This window comes from Propithecus coquereli, unplaced genomic scaffold (genome assembly GCF_000956105.1).
Source record: "Propithecus coquereli isolate 6110/MARCELLA unplaced genomic scaffold, Pcoq_1.0 Scaffold38, whole genome shotgun sequence".
NCBI lineage: Eukaryota > Metazoa > Chordata > Mammalia > Primates > Indriidae > Propithecus > Propithecus coquereli.
The window spans coordinates 1,611,024-1,629,883 of NW_012149507.1; the positions used below are offsets into that span (position 1 = coordinate 1,611,024).

The following is an 18,860-nucleotide window of genomic DNA, read 5'->3' on the forward strand; positions in this document are numbered from 1 at the left end:
GGACACAACGGGAACCAAATGAGCTCACGTTCCTTCTGCCAGGAAATATCAGGGGGAAATTCCCAAAACAGATGGCACATGAGTTGGCCTTCGGGATTGGGCTCAAGACAGAGAGGAGGTGGACCCTTGCACGCTGGCAGGATGGCACAACCAAGGCTGGAAAATGGAAGGCTGTCCAGGAGATGGTTTGTGCCTGGCTTCCGGGGAGAGTCTGCACAGCCCAAATTAATGGAGGCGTGTGCGGCGAGGAATCCATGGCTCCTGTTACAGTTTCTCCAGGGCCCCATACAAATCTCTAGAAGGATATAAAGTGGAATCTCTCCTTCCACACTGCGCTAAGATGCACAGCTGTCAATTCTCAGCTCTAAGGATTCTCTTGGAAACAAAGAATTTCTTCCAACTGTGGACATTGGATCTGAAACAATTAGGCTAACTCTCTTTACAGAGCAAGTAATAACCATTTGCCCAGAAGACATTGCCCAGAATTTTGAGCTGTGTTTGTACTTCAACGTTAAGGCAAAAGATAGGTCATTTTTACAGAGCTAACAACTAATATGTTGCTTACTCTCAATGTGCCTGGTGCAAATTGATTAATTCCATATACTTTATAGGTACTTGTAAGATACTGGCTTATAGCCTTTTAACAAGAGATTTTAATTAACTTTTGCAAGAAAGATAATTTTCTCCTTATTTCCCAGACATTTCCTATTATAACTGCAATAGTTTTGTCTTGACCTCATATAACCCAACATCAATTCTTGGTTGTTTAATTCCAGAAGAAACAGGGCTGTGCGAAAATGTTTTTCTGATTTGATCAAATTTTCATCCTTAATATTCACTGCTAGGCTATATTGGGGCTTCGGTACTGACAGAGGCTGTTAAATTCACAATAAGGGGAACAAGAAATTTAAAGAGCTGGTTTTTGAGGCTGCCTTCTAAAAGTTCGGGCGAAGGAAAATGATGACATTGCCTAGTCTGAAGCTGGAAGATATATAATCCACTCTCAGAATTCAGAATGACATAATTGAAAGTTAAATTACACATGTTAAAAATACCAATTAACTGAATTTTTATAAAAATGCAAGTTATATCTTTTTGTATATTTTATTAAAATGCAAGACCTTAAGAGAAAAAGTATTTCCCTATACATCTCTTAACACTGGGTCACACAAAATGAAAAATCTAATTATCTTACTTTTTGTGTATTAAATGAGAGGTCTTACCTAATGAAGATTTAGCGCCAATGGCGGGTAACATATGCTTAGAATGTAATGCGGTAAATGCTAAGAAAAAAAAAAAAAAAGAAAGGAAGAAAAAGCCAAACAGCAAAAGGTCTCTGGTTTTGTCAATGGTTCTGATCACTGCAATCAACTGGGCGCCATCAATTAAGACAGTATCTCCAGAGATACTCCTTTGGTCCCTGGCATTGGTTTTGTAAAGGTTCCCAGGTCATTCTCAAGTGCAGTACTTGCCTACATGATACTTATATCATTGTCATATTTGGGCAGTGATGTGATTGATGGAAAGATGCCAACAGATACAGCCAAAAGATACAAAGTTGAGTTTTTTTAAAAAAATGGCAATTACTTTGAAAGCGCCCAGAGACAATTATATAAAGCAAGAGATCACAGAGATAACACAGCATGTTCCCAGAGATGTGACTCTCCAGGTCCCCAAAGTTCCTTGTAGTGATGCTCAGCTGTGGTTGATAACACCCATGTGGAGTGAGGACCTTCCAGTGCAGGTAGCATCACTGGCCACTCTGACCTGAGCTGTCTGCACTCCCGTCTCACCACCCTTCCCCTCCAACCCCTCTGCATCTGTTCTGGGAAGCCTGGCTCTGTGTTGGCTGCTCACCGGGTGCAGGCAGCTGGTCCAACCCACCCCTTCCAACACAATCCTGGGCAAGTGCTATAAGACCATGGGGAGGAACTCCGGGGAGCATCCTTCAGCCAGCGCAGCCAGCATTCCCAGATGTCCAAGCTCCGTTCCAGCCATAGCCATTTAGCAGTTCATCTGACTCCTATTTTAAAGACTTGAATGATTTTTCTAATTAAAGTATTTTTATATCATAACTTTTTAGGTAAATTATCATAATAGTTGCTTAGTTCATTGTTTCCCCCTGTTTTTAAAAGAGGAGACACTGAAGAAATTCACCAGGGTCTAATGCATTTTTCTGAAAGTCAAAACCATGCTTAGCTTAGTTTTTGTTCACAGGAAAAAAATCTAGAATGTCCCTCAGACAATAGTTGGCCTGGCAGTTGTTTGGCAAGTGTTCCCTTTTTTCTGGGAAGAGGAGTGGCTATAAAGGATTACATCACACATCCATTTTGTGGTGTTCTGTCTTCCCTGAAAACAGTAGATTGAAATATTTTGAAAGTTTTTGTTTGACTTCACTTTTCTTTTACTCCTGACATTTCTTGTTGATCCTTTACTTAGAGGTCAGAATAAAGTGAGATTCTCATATAAGTCTTTCATACAATTCTCATTTTCATTTACAAAAGAAAAATGACACATCTAAAATTGTTCCTGTGCCATTTGAAATTTTATTTTCCTAATATTTCTTCCACTTTCTCCCCCAAGCAAATAGCATCTCTTGTTTATGTTCTCCCAAAATTCACATGTTGAAATCCTAACTCGACAAGGCGATAGCGTTAGGAGGTAATATCTTTATGGAGGTAATTAGGTCATGAGGGTTTCACCCTCATGAATGGGATCAGTGCCCATATGAAGGAGGCCCAGGCAGCTCCCGCGCCCCTTCCCCCTGTGAGGACACAGTGAGAAGGCCATGCCTAGGAACTGGGAAACCAGCCCTCACCAGACACCAAATCCGCTAGCGCCTGGATCTCGGACTTCCCAGCCTCCAGAACTGCAAGAAATAAATTTCTGTTGTTTATAAGTTGCCCAGCTTATGGTATTTTGTTATAGCAGCCCAAACAAACTAAGACATTCCTCTTAAGCCTGAAAACTGAGGCGTTAGAATGAGTGTGCCAATCCATGAACATTTATGAATGGAAATGAGTAGAGAGAAAATGATGTAGAGATGGCGTTTTCATTTGGATATTTTATTGATTCCAGGCTTGATTTATTTTTTCTCTCTCTATTTAAAACATTATTTTATTTTTATTTTTAAATTTATCACTATAATACAAGTTATAGTTTTGTTGGAATGTGTCTTGAACAGTTATGTTCCTGTAAAAGATAAAATGGGTTGAACTCTAGGCCCTTTGATGGAAATTTGTTTGCCTCCAAACTAAATTTGTAAAGTGGAAGAGTAATAGTACTGAATGAATCTCCACAGTAAGGACAAGGAATTCAGGAAAATAACTACTGCTCTATGACTCTTATGCAGAGGCTCCCTTTACAGCTATGAGGATTTTCCTAGAAGCCTGCTTGCCCTCTGGTCATCCACCCTTAGCTAGCCTGCTCTCCTTTAACTGTTCTGTGACTACCAACTCAATGGACCATTTCCTAAAATAAGGCCAATGAGATCCCCATGGTAACTAGACTGGTAGAGTTTCCAGCAGTGGCAACTCTTGCTTCATCCCTTTGGGCCCTTTTGATTCTGACAAAGTACATGTAACCTCATGGACCAATCTCTATTACACTCTCACTGTCAGTCCCCTGATCAAAACCAAGTGGGATCTTTTACATTGCTCCAGAGGAATTCTAAGAAAATTCGAATCTTGATGGTCTCACATTGTCTAGGTAGAAGAGTAGAATTAAGGGAGGCAGAGCTGAAGGAGAAAGGCATACTTGGCCATAGGACAGGCTCATCTACAGCTCCTTGTGGGAAGACAACAGTCTTCTGGAAGCCAAAGTAGAACATCTGCCCATTTGCAGCAAGGCAAAACTTCTGAGAAGTAGTAGATTAGCTCAATAATAATAATGATAATGTCTATTTAATTATTAGTTCCAAAGAGTGTCCAAGTCACTAGTTCTGAATAGTAGTCAAAATAACAAAGTATTATACAAGCTAATACTCATTTAGTTATCTTTCAGAGTCATTAAATAGATTTCAGCAAAAACAAGAAGGGTAGGGGCATTTTATGGTGAAAATATGAAAAAAGGAGAGCCCAGGGGTACTAAAAACAACAACAATAAAACTTTCCCAATTTTGTTCAATGCAACCTCACTTAAAACAGCTTCAGAGGGTTCACTATGTTCTCTACTCTCCTGAAGTGATGTCCAGGTAACTTATTCTTGTTGGTCATCAGCAAGCATGAGAAAGTGTGTTTGAATAATCTAAAATGATCATCTACACAGAATCAGGAACTCCCTAATCCTTTCCAGTTAGGCCCATAAAACTGAAAAATTCCTGAAATAGGTCATAACTTGTATTGCCCTAGGGCTTATTTTTTTTAAATCTTCTCCAAACAAAGAAATTGCTATAATTCTGTGTATGTTACAGAACTTTCCCATCTGCTTTGTCTAGGACAGGATCTGATCATATGATCAGATAGTGTTGATTTTTTAGTGTATTAATTATTAATGACATTTAATCATTTTAATAAAGGTCCTTTTGAATCAAAAAAATAAAATTATCATACAGCAGATTTGACCTTTTTGCATGTATTTTTGTATGTATAGATTTACGAAACCACCCCCACAGTCGGGACACAGACCAATATCATCACCACGAAAAACTCCCTTTTTGTAGTCACACCTATTCCCCACCCCTTACCCCTGGCAACCCTGATCTCTTCTCTCTCACTGTGGTTTTGTGTTTTCTAGAGTGTCATACAAATGGAGTCATTTCTATGACATTATATGTAACCTTATGAGGTTGGCTTCTTTCACTCGGCATATCACCTTTGAGATTCACTGGCGCTGTGGCATGCATCAATTATTTGTTTCTTATTATTGCTGACTATTATTTCATTGCATGCAGACACCACAGTGGGTTTACGCATTCCCTTGTTGAAGGATGTCTGGATTGTTTCCGGCTTTTGGCAATTATGAATAGACCTGCTATAAACATTCATGTACAGTTTTTTGTGTGAACATAGTTTTCACTTCTCTAGAGTAAATGCCCAGGAGTATAGGATTGCTGGGTCATATGGTAAGAACTTTGTAAGAAGCTGCTAAACTTCCAGAGTGGCTCTACCATTGTGATTTCTCACCAGCAATGTACGAGAGTTCCAGTTATGCTGTCTTTCAGCCATCCTAACAGAGGTGCAGTGGCCCAGGCTTGGGTTATAAGGGGGCAAGGAATAGTCCCTTAATATTATCTTAGCTTATTGATAACTATGCAGAGTCAGAGGTGTATTGGCACCTCAAACAGATATCCCTGAGAACTGCTCTCCTCTGAAACTCCCATCCAGGCAGCTCAGGGCTCCCTGTTCTGGTCCTTTCCCGTCCAAGCTTTGTAAGCCCGAGGTGAAGGGAATGGGAGGGTGATGAACAGCATCAGAGGCAGCTACAGAAGAATGGAGCAGTTTATTATCCCTTTTCCTTCTCTTATTTTGTCCTTCCTCCTTTCCCCTCAGTGGAAAATAAATGGGTGTTTCTCCTTCTAATTCAAATTCAAATTTCAATTTTAATTCAAATTCAAATGTAAAAGTTTCTCCTTTTAATTCAAATTGCTATCTACCCTGAGGAGGACAAAACACATTTTACTCCACTGAACAATGATGGAAGAAAAAAGTTCTAGCAAAAGGAATTTGGAATAATCAAAGGATCTCAGTGTTTTTGTCTAGATCACTGTGCCACCAGCTGTGAATCTGATTAATGTCCTTGAAGCACCAGAGAGTCACTCTCCAGGCAGGAGTCCTCATTTAGAAGAGCAGCAGACAAAAAAAAAAAAAAGTGTATATAAAGTTATGAGGAGTGGCATACATTTTTCTTTTTCAAAATGTTGGAAGAAAATATTGGCAAAATTTAGAATTTAGGAAATTGATAATTAAAGCACAGGTATGCAAAGACTGGGGCGTATAGGAACCATAGCAAGATTTTTGTTGTTTTCAAACATTGTCTTTTTATGACAAGTTTAGACGAGACAAAGTTTAGACAAGACTACACAGAGCTACAGAATCATCTAAACGTAATTAAGCATGCCTAATGGAGCGCCGTATCTGCGTATGTTTTACAGCCACAGGATCAAAAATATATATTAAATTCCTTGCTTTATTGCTATACTTTTTATATTGTCAAGTCATGATCACCTTGCGTGAAGAGATAAATATATATTACTGTAAACCAAGCACCATCTTGCTAATCTTTTATAAGAAACTCAAGTAAGTTTAGTAAGGGTGGGGAAGGAGGGAGGCTGATGGGGGGAAATTGACAAAGATATGGATAAGGTCTGATACAGTTTGTTGAATACTTTCATCAATTTGTAACCGAGTCTAAGCTCATACCGCTGGCCACAGGACAGTCAGTAAGTCGAGAAACAAAGTGTCAGGGAAAAGAAAGCGACTTTAACTTGGAGAGCCAGCAAACCAAGAAGACGGCAGACTAATGTCCTAAAGAACCCTCGTAAGTTAGCATGATCTTCAGGCCTCTTTTTATGTTAAGAGGAGGCGGCTTGCAAGAGATAACCAAGGACAACAGACCTCTGGGCGTCGGTGAAGGTCTGTGAGGTTGTAAAACTTCTTTGTTCTTGGTCAGTTAACACTGGATGAGTAGGTCAGGTCACTGAGTTCTTATAAATCTTTAATATAGCGTTGTTACTTGTGTGTATACTTTTCTTATCTTCCCAGCAGATAGTTTGGGGAAAGGGACGGTTATCATCTTTCTTATAGACTATGTGCAGAGCTAAGCAGAAGCTTTTAACCCAAAGGATATTACTGCAGGGGTCAGACGCAACATGGAGCTAGTTACCTTGAGCCTCCCTTCCACTGTTACAGCTTCCTGTAATCGTTAGCATTTATAAGAATATACTGTGTAATGAGTTGAAACCATAAAATTAGCTTTGAATTCTCCTCAATGGAAATTATGATCAACTCTTTTTATTCCTTTAGCTGTAATAAGTCCCTAGTATCACATAGCCACTCAATTATTTATGAGAACATAGTGTGCCTACATCCCTCTAAGTGCAATGTAGCACAAGTATTGAAATATCCATCTCTCAAATTAAATGCACTTTCTCATCTACAGAGTAATCATTTTTTTTATTGAACTAAGAAGTCATAAATACTTGGGTGCCTGGAAATTCATCTTGTAATTATTGGCTCTACCCTTTATTGTCTTTGAAAAATAAAATCCAGCCTGAGCAAGAGTGAGACCCTGTCTCTACTAAAAATAGAAAAATTAGCTGGGCAGGGTGGTGGGTGCCTATAGTCCCAGCTACTTGGGAAGCTGAGGCAGGAGGGTCACTTGAGCCCAGGAGTTCGAGGCTGCAGTGAGCTATGATGATGACATCACTATATTCCAGCCTGCGTGGCAGAGCAAGACTCTGTCTCAAAAATAAAATAAAATAAAATCATCATATTTATTAATGAATTCTACTTTGCAAATCCCAAGATTTTACTTAGATATATTGCTTTTTTTTTTTTAGCTTGTCACAAATACCATAGAAATAAGAACATATTGCTTTAGTTATAGTAGAGAGACAATCTTTACCTCTTGGAGGCACAGTAGAGGTAACAGATACCTGGTGTTGGCTCACCACTAAAACCTCTGTGACTTTGGCCAATGTACTTAACCTCTCTATGCCTTATTTTTCTCATTTGAAAAATGAACTTAAAATAATTTAGGTGAGACTAGTACTTCAATCTCAGGGATGAGAAAAATTAGTAAGCATTCCACAAATATTTATTGAATAAATGAATAGATCTACTATTTTATTTCTACTTTTTCGCTTGAGATTTTTATATATATACTTTTCCAGTATGTCTATAGTTTGTGTATTTCAACTTTAATTTTTTAAAAATGTTATAATAATATACCAGTCTTAGCTTATTCATTTAAAATTTGGGAAAAGGCCATTTTTATACTATTAAAGGCATATTTTTAAAAAATCTTTGTTCATGTAACTTTTTCTCTGGAGTTGTCTCTTAAGGGCACTGATTCTAAAATTGGAACTGCTAGGTCCCAGGCTGGGATCAACATTCTGACTTATCGACTACTGCATGGTCGTTCTCCAAGTTTACTGTACTCATTTACGAGAATTATGTGACTCCTTGCAACTCCTGCCAACATTACATTTATTATTTTAATTTGTGTTTCCTAGTTCAGTAGGTGCGAGATGGTACCTTACTCTTGCTTAAATCTGTGTTGCCTTCATCATCTGTGATGCTGAATGTTGTTCTAAAGTGTGCTATTTTGGTATTCTTTCGGGTGAATTGCGTTTTTCTCTTGTCAAGTTGAGCTTAGGTATTATCTTAAGGGATATAAGCAGTTATTTCTAATAGGCTTACATTCATAATATGGGAATCATTATTGTGATAACTGTATCTGTGTTTATTCTCATTTTAATTCTCATTTTCATGTCATACAGAATTATTTTATTCCATTAAATTAAAGCCATTTAATGAATGAGTCATGCAAACAAACTGTAGTTCCTCCCCAAAATCAGAATTCTCTCTCTCATTCTTTTAAGCTTTTGTTGGTTGCTTTCACAGTATTTGGAAATTATTGTGAATGTCATGTGAAGAACAGAAGCAGGAAGGGAAAGAAGGAATTTTATGGCAATTTGTGGTCTAGGCTGTCAGGATGCCTTCCCTAGGAGAGTCTTTTGCCAATTACAGTTGTGCCCCCTTACCCTGGGGGGATATGTTCTAAGACCCCCAGTGGATGCTTGAAGCCTTAGAAGTACTGAACCCTATATATGCTATATTTTTTCCTAAACATACGTATCTATAATAAAGTTTAATTTATAAATTAGGCACAGTAAGAGACTAATACCAGTAACTATTAATAAAATAGAACAGTTATAACAATATGCTCTAATAAAAGTTAAGTGAATATGTGCGTGCTCTCTCTCTCTCAAAATAATCTTAATATTTTCAGACCACAGTTGACTGCGGGTAATTGAAACTGTGGAAGGTGAAAACACCGATAAGAGGAGACCACTGTGTAAGGCCCAGGGTCATTAGATTAACTTCCGCCCTTCCTGCTGCTTGCTGATCATTCCTATTCACAAAACTGCAGAAGATCATTCTCCTTACTAATTGATTTCTGGCAGAGACAGTGACTTATATGAGTTAATTTTCGTGTCCAAGGTATATATTAACACCTATTTTAGTGAATTTTATAAATGTTATAAACCAAAACATGTAATTTATTCATAATTATTCAGGATATTTTAATGTGTTAGGGTCTTGCCGCTTATTCTTGCACAGGGCTAAAGAATTCTTGAACAGATTAAAAACTGATAACTATAATTACCTGGGACCGTAAGAGTTCAAATACCGAGTCTTTTTTTCCAACACCTGCCTGTAAATGTGTTATGTTGTCAGGCTTCGTGGAGCAAACCGAATAACCAAGCTGCCAAATAATTATCTTTGGAAATAATTTAAATTACTGTACATAAAATCCTATTTATTTTAAATAATACCACACACAGAAAATCGCAGTATAATAAAATTCATTGATTTTTATTATACAAATTCATTTATACTACTTACTCATAATATATGATCCTTGAATCTTTCAGCTTCTCTGTCTAGGGTGGCTTGGTCAAATAAAAGCCTTTTTTTTTTTGGATATATGCAAAAAATATGGAATTTTGCTCTAACTGAATTATTGAAATAAAGAACAGATTTTACTATCTATCTGTTTGATTTGGGGATGTTTCAATGAGGACTGTCGTAGAAAGCAGGAGGCACCTTCAGCTGTGAGTTTTAGAGAATGTAATGCAGGGAATTTTATAGAGAAGTATAAAAAAGGAAACCAACAGGGTTTGAAGGCACCCAAAGCTGAGTGGTAGTAGGAAGCTGTTACCACCCTAGGCCGAAATGGTAATGGGAGGGAAGAGTGTTAACAGAGCCCATTGAGAGCTGGAGTAGTAGGAGGGAGACCATCTAACAAGAGCTGTGCTGGCAGAGGGACAAGAAACGTGGCACTCACGCAGGAGGCTGCCTGGAGACAATACCCCAGCTTCTCTCTCTAGTTTTTCAGTCCTCATGGTATCTCCCATTGTCCAAAGCCAACCCAAGCCAGAAGGTCAGGGAACCTGAGTGATGTGGTTCATGGCATAGACCCTCCCCACCCCCCAACTCCCTGATAAAGAGCAGAGCAGAGAAAGGTAGGAAATGGAGCTAGGGTCCTAATGAAAGAAATAGCACGATAGAATTTTGAGGTTCTCTTTGAGGAAATATTGTAGTAAACACAGTCAGAAGACCAGTATTCAAAACTATCTTTTAAGATAGATCTGTACTTGAATTACTGGTTTCAAAGATAAATACTTAAGATCTTTCTATATTATTTGAGTAGCAGTAACAAGTAGAGACACGATCACCCACTGGCAATAGTTCTACTGCAGCTAAAACTCAACATCCACTTCTTGGAACTCACGAACGCAGATTCCAGTTGGCAAAATTGGAAGAACTCAGAAAGAATAAAAGCGAAAATGTAACCACTGCACCTAGGCATGTTTATTTAATTTCCTTTTTCTTTTAAATTTCAGTTTCTGAGTCTTCTTTCTTGGAAAGTATCACATAATTCCTGAAAGGATAAAAAGATCATTATGTTAATTTTTGGGAAACTGTACCCTCCTCTAAACAAGGCAACCATTCACGGAGACAGTAAGAGCCACACAGTCTTGCAATCCAATTTTCTGAGTCATCGTCTCATGCTGTACTTAGCATTATATTCATTTTTTTTAATTCAAGACAGTCTTCTCTTTGAAGCTGTATGCCTTTGGTTTGAATTTGCTACAGATTTTCACTTTGAAGCAGATAAAATAATTTGATACTTTGGAATGCCTCATCATTGGTGGTTGTAAGTTATTTTCATATCTCTGTTGATTAGAGTGGTAAAATTCTTCTCTTTGCAATGAGAAGAAGCATAAAATATTAGTCAGAGAAGGTCGCTAACGTTTATTGAACATCTATTACATGTTACAATCCTTTTGTCTTTTTATTTGTTCTTTTCTTCATACCTCATTTTATTCCACAAAGAATTTTGGAGTAATTTTTGTTAACAAGTGACAATCCTTAAATAGTTATGTACTGTGGATGCACTAATTTCACTTTACAGATGAGAAAAAGAAGGTTCCGAGAATTTAAGTCACATTGTAAATTTAAGTAACATTGTAAAACTATGAAATGAACCAAATATTTAAGTTAAACCTTTCTGTCTCCCCAATAAAAATTAGCTGATCTGCTAATGTTAAACTCAATACCGTGGAAACGACAAAATATGCCTTCATCACATATTAAATACCTTCAGATCAAACTTACCTCAAATGGAATACATGCTATTCCAGAAAACCCATGCAAGGGATTTTGGATCTGCCATGGATGGGCCCTAGCTGAGCCTTAGGGATTGAATCCAGGAAATAAAGGCCCCAGCCAGTGCCCAGTGTCTGCTGTGCCCTCATTTACAGTGGCATTATGGGTAGAAATCATAGACATAAAAGACACGGTCTGGGTCAAAAACAGGTTGGAAAAGCAATTAAGAATTATTTTTCAGAACCACATCCCTTAAAATGGTTAATCTGAAAGTTTCAAAAGCATTTATCATCTGGAAAAAAAAATAACATAGCTCTTCAATTCTAAGATGCTGTATGATTACCCCATCAATTTAATAACAGCTTTTCAGGGGGAAAACACTATCCCATTAAATATATGAATCAGTTTCACATCCTGATTTCAGACATGTTGAAATATTTGCAGAAAAATACATACCAGAAATGAGGACATAAGGAGTTGCTTCTGGCATAATTTTCTGGAAGTAAACTTTTCCCCTTGTGGTCAGTTGAATCTAGATGACATACTGAAAACAAAAAGAAAGGAAAACGATCAAAGCCTGTTGATTTTGAATTGTGCTACTCTTCACGACTCGTTGAGGCCGTGGTTCTGGTAAAAGGGTCATGACTGGAGCAGTGGATCTCTGGTGGGGAAGGGCTTTCGAGTTAGGTAGACACGGATTAAAGTGATGAGTCGCTGAACTTCTCCAGCTGTCCATACAGTGGGTAGGCCAGTGCCTATTTCATGCTGGTGTTGTGACGTTTAGAAAAGCTAACCTACGTGGGGTACCTTGCCCACTGTCTGGCTTGTAGCAGGGACAGTCGCTGTGTTGTGTAACAGTTGTCCAACCCATTGGTCTCAACCACTCTACCTGTGAGTTAAAATAGTATACTAAAAATAGTCACAAACTATTATTTCCCTGACTCGTCTCTCTACCTGAATCTCAGAATCTTTTCAAGGTTCTCCCGTCCCTATTCACCAGCTTTCCCCCACCCTGGCACATAGGGCTGTGTTGTTGGCACAGTCCTTACAGCTACCCCGTGGTGTCTGCTGCTCTGGCTTCCTGCCATGATGGCTGCCATGGCTCCTAGAAGTGGCAGGTGACTTCCGGGCACCCTTCACTGTGTCTGCTGAGACTCCAGCATCTGACTTTGCATTTACACTTTTATGACAGTCCCTGTCATCCAATGGGACATTTAAATTTTTATGAGAGGTTAAAGTAGTTGCAGTGAAAATTACCACTTAGGTTCTACTTCCAGCTCAGTCACAAACTATTTGTGTGGAATCAATAAGTCACTTAACCATCTGGGACTCAGTTTCTTCCTTTCTAAAATTAGGGTGAGAATGGCTCATTTCTTTGGTCTTTTCTTAGGACTAGACGTTCTCTGTGGTAAAATCATTTTGGCCCTTGTAAAAAAAATATGCCAAGTTTCATTTGTGATATTTAGAAACATTAGTTTTAGAATATCCTTAAACATACACTGTTCAGCATTTTAAAAGTAAACATCTGTTTAATGTTGGGAGAAATTAAATTGTCGGCTCCAGATGTGGTTCTCTGTGGAAATATATATTTAAATCACAGATCTCTAACCAGCCTTGAGGCAGCTGCCAAGTTTTTGGCTTTCTCCCACAATCCCTTCCTCTACCTGTTCTCACCGCTTTGCAAGACGAAGGCTTTTGTGAAGTAGTTCCAGCTCTGTTGGCTTCTCTTCGGTGTTGAGCAGGTTTCTAGCCCGGGCTCATATTACAGCCTCTCCACTGCATTTCCTTTAGGATACATGAGCAAAACTCCGTCATCAGGGAGCCCCACTGCCTTGGGATTCAATGTGAAGAAAAAAATCCCTTGTGGTCTTTGAATTCAAAATCGCTGGGGGCTTTCTACTGAGACACCGTAAAACAAATTTTTCTAGTTTGATGTAAAACTCAGCATTCCAAATCTTTCTTTTTCTTTTCCTTTCTCACCTTTTATGTGAAAGGTATAGGTGAAACCACAACATCTTAATCTTTAAAAAGTTAAATTTCTATGTTTTGAAGACCCAAATGATGTTCCAGGGAATGTGGTAGGACTAAATCATGGGATGGGCATGGCGGTGGGGAGGCACCCAGTCACTTTTCCCCCAGTGGTATTAATAATTATATTTGTTTCTTACATGTTGTGATAGTAAGGGTTTGGAGAGGTTTGGATTTGTTTGTCTGTTTTGCATTTCTATGTCCCATTCCAACTCTTACCTATCTCATTTATTTACATCAACAGAAAATATTGAAAATGATAACCTATTTACCCTTTCATTATTCTGTAGAACAGCGGTCCCCAACCTTTTTGGCACCAGGGACTGGTTTCATGGAAGACAATTTTTCCACAGATGAAGGGGTGGGGATGGTTTTGGAATGATTCAAGTGCATTACATTTATTGTGAACTTTATTTCTATTATTACGTTGTAATATATAATGAAATAATTATACAACTCACCATAATGCACAATCAGTGGGAGCTCTGAGCTTGTTTTCCTGCAGCTGGAGATCCCATCTGAGGGTCATGGGAGACAGTGACTGATCTAACAGGAGGCAGCGCTTACTCAGTGATGCAAGTGATGGGGAGCAGCTGTAAATACAGATGAAGCTTCGCTTACTCATCCGCCCCTCACCTCCTGCTGTGTGGCCCTGTTCATAACAGGCCATTGACTGATACCAGTCTGTGGCCTGGGGGTTGGAGACTGCAGCTATAGAGTCCCTAGCACCTAAAAATTCAATTTTCGAGACTGTTCTTGTAACTAAACTTAAACTCACTGGAGAACTTTATGTTAGACACTATAAGGGTAAACCCCAAAACTAAAACACTCAAAAATAAGACATGGAAAGCCAAATTTAGCAAAACTGGATTCTCTGTAAGCAATGCTAATAGTCTTATCATTATTTTATAATAATATTACTACCATTCATTAAAAACTGGTTACATTCCAGACTCCATCCATTATATATTAATATAAACAAAGCTAAGGTTTTTCTTCATTTGGTTTTGTCATACCACAGAATGGATTTTTCCAAATTTAGAAAGATCTGATTTCAAATACTGACTAGTAAGCTCCCTCTAAATTCACTCTGTGTGACAACTCACAGATGTGGCCCCTATGCTCCAGAGAAGTGGAAACTGAGGCACATGCAGGTTTTGTGGCCACTGATGTGGGGGGACAGGCCATGCTAAGATGTATACACTGCAAATGCAAATGGTGGTTATAAGGAGGATGACAGTCATGGGGCCAGGTGCTGCAAGGGACTTCCATTTATTTTAAGTCCCTTGTCCTTGTACTTCCCACATGGACAACTCTGTGCAGTATTTGCTGAAGGAAGATGAAGTAGGCAGTTTAACAACAGTTAAGAATCTGTTGTGCTATGCTGGAAAAGAGAGGCAACTTTTCGTGTGTGTGTGTTTGTCTATTTACATATGTGCATGACCATATCTATAAATATGTATACATTAGTGTGTGCATCTATACATATATATACATGCCTGTACATCTGTCTGTATGAGTGTGTATCTATATATGTGTGTACATGAGTGTGTCTATACAAATGTGTGTATGAATGTGTGTTAATACTTATGTCTATATGAAAGTATTTATATGTGTATGCATATATAAATACATATCTGTATGTGAATTAATATATATGTGTATGAGTTTGTATAATGTGTGCCTATATCTGTGTATTAGAATGTTTACATATGTGTGCATCAGTATGTATCTATATGTGTGAGTGTGCATCTATACATATGTGTTTCTATACATATGTGTGTATATATATTTATATGTGTCTATACACATGTGCATGAGTGTTTGTATCTACATATTTTGGGGTATCTACACATATGAGTGTATATGTGTATATATGTACACATGTATCTATCCGTAATGGATATGTGTATCTATACACATGTGTGTATGTATCTCAGACGTTAAGAACATGGGCAGTGGAGCAGGAGAGAGCCAGGCTGAAGACTCTTCCATCTTATATCACAGTTGTATGACCTTGGGGAAATTTCTTAACCTCTTTTTCTTTCAATCACCTCATCTTTAATTGGGAATAATAATTATTCATGCTTCATAGATTGTAGTGAGAGTCATATTAAAAAACATTGGCAAAGCTCTGGCTTGTAAGCAACCAAAAGTGTTAGTCATCATCATCTTTATCGCCATCTCTAATCCTTGCATCCTAAGAGGATGGAGGCTGGGATGGTGAACCATCCCCTCCAGGGGCATTGGTGGCAGGGCTGGGATTCTAGCCTACTCTTTCTATTGCCCAGAAGTATCTGTTAGACCTGTAATATCTTCCCTGCCTTTCTACACTACCTGGAGAGAGTAAGTTTATCAGCTCTAGCTACGACCCATGGACAAGGTCACTCATCAGCATGGTGAATGGGAGAAGCTAATACTGTTTTTGGACCTCTAGCTGAAGAAGGAAGAGCAGTCCCTGCCTTGGTAGCAGCCTGGGCTTTGGAGTCTAACAGGCCTGAATCTGAGCCTCTAAAGCATCACTGTATGACCTGGGCCAGATTTTTGTCTATTTGTTGTTTCGATCTTACTTCTTTGGATGTTTTTAGGGCCTCAGATGTACAAAATTGGATTACTAATAATCTTTGGTTAATGGTACACTCTCATCAGTGTTTCCTCTTTATTTATTTTGTTATTAATTAGACATTTTGAATAATGTAATAAACATTATGAAAACTCCTGCCAAGACAAAGGCTAGGATTTTGACGACAACTGTCGCCTAACCATTCGGCCGTTCCTGCATCTCATCCTGTCTCCACCTCCATGGACACATCCTGAGTTCCACGTTCGTTATTCCTTTACATTCCTTTTCATGTAATCTTATCACATGCATAAGTATTCTGAAAAGGAAATCTTAAATTATAGCTGTTTTTAACTTCTTAAAAGTGACATCCTGTTGTATATAAGCCTTTGAGACCAATTTTTTATTGTGAAGTTTCATCTACATTGTGATAAGCTGTAGTATATTTGTTTTGTTCTATTATTCAATACATAGGTGTGTGAAATATACTGTAGTTTATACACTCTCTTGTTGATGGACATCAGGGTGTTCTCAGGGTTTTGCTGTAGTGGAGAGAGCTGTTTGACAACTACAACTCCTTATGCACGTGTGCAAGAGTCTCCCTTGGGTAGAAGTAGAATTGCTGGATCAGAGGGCGTAGGAATGTTCAACCTTAAGAGATAGTACCAAATTGTTCTCCAAAGTGGTTGCCCCAATTTTCACTCGCATTGGAATGTGGATTCACATTTCTTCCAATACATGGAATTTTTAGACTTTGTCATTTTTGTTAATTGAGTGGGTGTAAAATGGGGGCTCTAATTTACGCTCTAGGACATGACCCCCCTGGGTTTTAATTTACGTTGCTCTGACTACTAATGATGCTGGCCACCTCTTCTCACGCTTACGGGCGATACGTGCTTTCACTGCCGTGAAATGTCTATTGATTTCTTTTGATCATTTTTCTGTTGGGTTGTTTGTGATTTTCTTATTGGTTTTTAGGAGATGTGGGGTAAGTTACTTGATCATTTTGAGATCATTTCTGTACCTGTATAAAGGGGGATGAAAATACAATGTTCACAGGGTTGATTTAGGATTAAATTAATGCTTCCATATCGTACTGTAAATACTGGCATATAGCATGATAGACAATCCAAAATGTTACTTCTCACTTCCTGCTGGGCCCTGCCCCCTCTGGAGGCTCCTGTCTGTGGACTGGCTTTGTTGGCATTTGCCCTGTTATCTCTGCTTATTGGTGTGGCCAGGGTGGTTATTACTACTTGTATTTTTGTACTTTAGGAATAAAGCAAGTTAGATGAACTCAGACTCCCTTGGAGGAAATATGAGGAAAGAAAGTAGAGGGAAGAGATTCAGTGATTCCTTGGCAAAATAAAGGGAGAAAAGTCAGTATAATTATTCTGTTGATCTCAGTAGCCCTGTCTGGAGATGTTTGAAGTATGTATTAATGCGACGATTAGGAAAACTAAGGATTTAAAAAATATACATAATTAAACTGAAAATTTGGTACCAAGCAAAAGATTCCATGATGATGCCTGGAAGCCAGTAGTCATAGGTGGCCCTGTGACACTTCAGGTGTTCTGTTTCTCTGCTGCTGGGATTCCTTCCACAGCACTTTGGAGAGTGCTGCGCAGTCATGCAGAGAAGCTGCACTGGGTCCAGGAAGAATATTAGAAGCATCTGAAGGACATCATCAAATGCTGTGCAGTGTTTGCTTTCTGCTCCGGGCCTGACTTTCTGAGTGTGGAATTCAAAGAGCGAGTCTGGATGTGATAGCAAAGCCTCTGCTTTACCACCCGGGATCTTTCCGTGTTCCACAGAGAATATTCCTGGGGGAGCAGAAGCCGGAGAGTCGATGCTGCAGTCGCTGTGAAATTGCTGCACTGCAGCATGCCATCTTTCATCTGTCTCTATCTGTGCTCAAAGTCCCTCTTAGGATTTGGAGGTAAACGTTGGTATTGCTGGCATTAATGTATACTTGTGAGAAGTGACCGTTGTCACTTAGTGATTGTAACTCTGGGTTTGATAGATATTTAAACAAATCCATATGTAAATTCAACCAGGGAAATGTGGGAATTATTCTTTAGTGCATGATGCCTCTTAAAATGTCTGTTCATTCATGACTTGGCTATGCTGATTGTTCTCTAGTTTTTCTCTGATTTGAAAGCTCTGCTTTTGAGATTTTAGTAGGAAAATCTGGAAATGAAAACAGATGACGTTTAGCTACAGTGTCATCTCACCTTTCCCTTTGTCCTTCTTAGTACACGCTAGTTTGACCCATTTGTCAGAAAGTCTTTGCTCTGGGGACTCTTGCTTGAAGGGTTTGCAAACAGCTTTTAGCTGGGATGGCAACTTCAATTTAGGAAGTGGTTAAAAGAAAAGTTTGAATGCTCTCCAAAGACAAGAATGCTGTGTACTTATGCTTTGACTTTGCAATTCACGAGTTGTAATTCCTTTTCCTTTGTGCCAAGAATTACACAGTAGAATAGAAAAATATAATTTAAGTTTATTTTGTATGGTAATTGTAAAAACAACTGGTAACCCAACTTCACTGAAACAAGGATGTTACTTAAACCTCAAAGGGCTGGGGCTGCCCGCGAGGAACCCATCTCAGCCTGGAGAGTCTCATGTGTGGATCCCTGAGTGGATTTGTCTGTCTTATGTTGATCCTTGGGAAAATATATTTCAACAGCAACTAATATTAAAAGTGACTAATTAGCAAGGCTGTACACAGAAGCAGTAGTAAACTCAGAGACGTAGGTCAGTAGGCTCTTCTGTTGTTGAGACCTTTTGATCTTGATGTGTATTTAACACAGGGGGTTCTTAACATTTCAGAAGAGACAGGCATGGGTCAGTGACTGAACAGGAACCCAACCCCTTTCCGCCACTGACCACTGAGTTGTGATATCTTTTAATTTTTGTTTCTGACAGTAACTTTTCAA

General features: G+C 38.7%; 1 protein-coding gene across 1 annotated transcript in view; it reads left to right on the top strand.

The window, feature by feature from the left end:
* The first annotated feature begins 17,549 nt into the window (after positions 1–17,549).
* EPB41L3 (erythrocyte membrane protein band 4.1-like 3) overlaps positions 17,550–18,860 on the top strand; it is a 193,238-nt gene continuing 191,927 nt past the window's right edge. Inside the window, exon 1 of the mRNA XM_012652120.1 lies at positions 17,550–17,863. Coding sequence (XP_012507574.1) covers positions 17,809–17,863 — 55 coding nt within the window. The 5' untranslated portion in view covers positions 17,550–17,808. The remainder of the gene's footprint in view (positions 17,864–18,860) is intronic.